Below are 4201 nucleotides of genomic sequence, written 5' to 3'. Positions count from 1 at the left end.
GGTAGAGGATCGGATGAGAACATAAGATGCTGACACAGTATCAAGGTGTATAAACTCTTTACTGATAATGTCTCTTTGAACGTGCACTAACCTGCTCGTGATAAAGGGGGAAATTGCGCTGACATAACTGAGAAATCTGTAATCCAATTTTCATGTAACGTTGAAGCTTTACCCATGATAAAGCATTAAAATTTACGAATTGTGAAAATTAGTTTCTGTCATAACGCTATCATATCCACAATTTGACTTCTTTTAGGGGCGTTCCTCATTCCATACTTCACTACCCTCATCTTCGGAGCCATGCCAATCTTCTTCATGGAGATGTGTCTGGGACAGTTCCACAGGAATGGACCAGTGGCCGTGTGGGAGAAAATGTCTCCTATGTTTAAAGGTAATTAGAGATTGAAACAAGGTGAGAGTACCAAGGTCTCCAATGTTTAAAAGTAATTAGAGAAAAGAATGAGGTAAACGCACCTTCGTCTCCAATGTTTTGAGGTAATTGAAGACTTGAAAGAGTCAACAGCAACATTCAAAGTATAGCTGAAATAGTCGAAGACGGCCACACTGCCATTTACCGGCGAGAAAAGTGATTTTCTTAGACAGTGGACTTCCTTAAAGAGAGTCGTTGTCATAATGAGAAGAAGGCACGTAAGGGAGGAAATGAGAAGTGACTGTTTGTATAGGTAATTGTCTAATACATGTGACTGTTTGAGCAGGTTTGACTGTATACTATTATTTAGACTCTCCTTTCTTAAAGTTAGTCAAAGACATTCTTGGCGAACAACGACCCAATGTGATGCCACTTTGGGTATAGACCCCGGATGAGTGCAGTATTTCAAGAAGGTTTTCAATGAAGGACTCACGTTTATTTTTACCAAAAATATTTATGTTTTGTTACGCAGTTTTAGAAAGTAAAAAAATCCAATCAGTTGGTATCACTTTAGGCCATGATGCGAATTACCTTTTGTTCAAATCTCCAGTGGGGTGGTGTTGAACTTGGTTGTTTTAGAATGTTTTCAGGGCTCTCTGTTTGCTTATCTCGGCCTTCTCAGGCCTCGCCTCTTAAAATGCCACAGTGTTGAGAGAAGAGTAAAATCCATACCTTTCCAAAGACTTTGAGTGTATTTGCAACGTATCGTAAGATCAGAAATGGTGTAAGTTGAGGATTTTGCCGAAATCTTTAACCCAGCAATCTCTAAAAGGAACTGAAATATATTCGCTGACAAAACAAGCAAGCGTTTTACCTATTGTACAAATCGACTGTGAAGCATTAATGAACAGCATGCCCATGGTATTCATTATGAAAATATGCCACAAGAGAAGTCAGTTATATTTTACCAGCAATTTAAGGTTTCAATGGAATGTACCGTTATTGTCTGACTTTCTGTTGTACAATGATTTTTTTCCTGGTCTAAAGATGCAATGTTGTGCTTATATATACATATCAGCAAACTACTCTATATGAATAAGGAACTAAATGTAAATGCAGCCCTTCGTGTGATGTTTCAACCGGGGAGGAGGGGGGGGGGGCTGACAACTGACAATATTTAAGATATGTCTGTTGACTTTACATGCTGTTTTTAGCTCTGTGCATCATTTGGTGTTGAGGAATTGGTCAGGTAAATCTGACTGGCCATAGTATAATTGTACACTTAAATGACTAATCGATACCATTAAGATCCTGCAAAAAAAATCTTGGGAAATACTCTGTAATTTCTATTTCTCTTCTTTCCCCCACCACATCCCACCTCCATTTCATTTCCTCCCCCCCCTCCTCCCACCCCTTCTTCCTCCCACTCCTGCCTCCTCCTCTCTCCTCCTCCCCTTCTCCTCCCCTCCTCCTCCCCTGGCCTCCGTTCCTCCTCCCATCCTCTTCCCTGTCCTTCTCCTCCCTTCCTTCTCGACCCACCTCATTTACCGTCTCTACCCCCTCCCCCTCCCTTCACCTCTACAAAGGTATCGGAATGGCGTCGTGCTTCATGGCTTATATCGTAGCCTTCTACTACAACATAATCATCGGCTGGAGTTTCTTCTACCTCTTCTCTTCCTTCACCTCCAAACTGCCCTGGACTTCCTGCTTTAACGACTTCAACAGCGAGAACTGCTGGCAGATCACGTGGGACATCAACGCCACTGTCTCTGAAGACAACAGCAGTTTAGTCGATGACGTCATGAGTTCGGACTTGACAGGTAGGTGAGTTTTCGTCCACAATCTGGCTGCAGCTATCCAAAGTCTTCTCCTTATCTGTCGTTGTAAGTTCTTTTTTTTTTTTGGTCTTTACTACGTGTATGTGTTGTCGTCGTTTTTAATCCAGTCTCTTCTCTGAAAAAGTCCTCCTCTTTGATGCCAAGTAGTGGAAGGATCACGCCTTTTACGATGTTGCACTATGTGCATGTGTTTGTTTGTTTGTTTGTTTGTTTGTTTGTTTGTTTGTTTGTGCGGGTTTGTGCATGTTATACGATTACGTAATAGGTTTACGCCTTAGTAGATGCAGTTAAGGGCTTATTCTGTATTGAATGTGTATCACACTGCCCTTTTGCAAGACACTAATCTGTAGGCAGAGACGAGAAGATTAATTTTAATGTTTCAAAAAGATGGCCAAGATTTTGGACCCCAGTTTAATTGAAATTTCAAAATTCCCCGTTTGGATCAAATTTGTCAACGTGTCACCACTTTTTAAAGAAAAATATGTTTCATTGTATGCCATACAATATTGTTTCCAGTTCCAGAAACGAAGGAAAGGAAATTACATGTATTGGTGGTGCGGGTTGTAAGAGATTGTTTTCGTCTAACAGGACAAGTTCATTTTAGTTAATTTATCTTGCGTCAGATTCAGATACATTAAATGCAATTAACTTTCTTCAGAAAGCCTTTAATTAATTTATGATTAACAACATTTTAAAAGTATGCGACATTTCATGGTGGCCATTCAGTCCTGTCTAAAATTGTCGTAGCAAAAAAGATAAATAAATAAACAAGAGAGTTAAAATATTATACTTCTTCCTAAGGATATTCTCCTTAAAGATTAGTTGACTAAATATTAATTATTTCAGAAATCATCTTCTTTGTCCAATATCTTTAATGTCTTTGAAGGTTTATGTGTCCATTCGTTTTGTTTTTTACTGTGACATGCATAGATAGACTTTAAAGTATTCAAAAGAAAAAAAGAGTGTTATTACAAACTGGAATTCATGCGGGTATCAATTTTAAGAGTTTCTAGACTTATAACTGCATTTATCGCTAAACTGATGTTAAACTACTAGTGTTTGACGTTCTATTTCGCTAACAGCAACAATAAACCACCGGTCAAACAGAAATGACATTTTGAGTTAATGAACAGCATGCACATGGTATTTGTTGTGAAAATATGCCACAAAAGAAGTCAGGCTTATAAAATTGATACCCACACAAATTTCAGCTTGTAAAAACACCCGTTTTATCTTTCTTTTAACCCTTCAATTGAAAACCATTTTTTTTGTCATAGGCGTACTGTGGTGGTACAAACGTAGGATATACCAGAGGGACATTGGGTTTAAGTCCTATGCTATACGTGATAAGCTCCACCCCACCCCCAACCCCCCTTCCACCCACCCCTAACGAAAAGTATAACGTAATATAGTATTGCATGGTGTAGCTCCCAAAAAGTTGATTAGTACGATACAAAATTACACAATCGTGCGCATGTACGTCACGTCCTCAGGTTTGATGAGCAGCCAACTGCTGTCCACACAGCCTCCGAGCACCAGGCCTGCCAACCGCACATACGACGTGAAAACGTCAATCTCATCCACAATGGAGTTTTTTGAGTGAGTAACTATAAGATGTTTTTCTTTGGCTAGGAGCGAATGTTTTTGTTTGTTCATAAGATTCGTCTTCTTCCAGTATCAGAATTCGTCTTCCTCCTCCTCCTCCTCATCATCATCATCTTCCTCCTCCTCCTCCTCCTCCTCCTCCTCATCATCATCATCATCATCATCATCATCATCATCATCATCATCATCATCATCACCACCACCACCACCACCACCATCATCAACGTATGATAATACAGGAAGAACTGCCATATCACCCCTATTTTAAGGAACATCAATTGGGTCCCAATATCAGCTACAATAACTAACAAAGTGGTGTTTTTTGTTATCATTATTATTATTATTAATATTATTATTATTATTATTATTATTATTATTATTATTATTA

General features: G+C 39.0%; 1 protein-coding gene across 1 annotated transcript in view; it reads left to right on the top strand.

The window, feature by feature from the left end:
- Window positions 1-4201, top strand: part of LOC101852553 (sodium-dependent noradrenaline transporter) — a gene marked incomplete at its 5' end in the record, with an annotated part of 24324 nt that overhangs the window by 2094 nt on the left and 18029 nt on the right. The window contains 3 exon segments of the mRNA XM_035970622.1: window positions 257-391; window positions 1957-2190; window positions 3702-3807. Coding sequence (XP_035826515.1) covers window positions 257-391; window positions 1957-2190; window positions 3702-3807 — 475 coding nt within the window.

This window comes from Aplysia californica, unplaced genomic scaffold (assembly GCF_000002075.1).
Source record: "Aplysia californica isolate F4 #8 unplaced genomic scaffold, AplCal3.0 scaffold00295, whole genome shotgun sequence".
Classification (NCBI taxonomy): domain Eukaryota; kingdom Metazoa; phylum Mollusca; class Gastropoda; order Aplysiida; family Aplysiidae; genus Aplysia; species Aplysia californica.
This window is presented reverse-complemented; position numbering and strand designations above follow the sequence as displayed.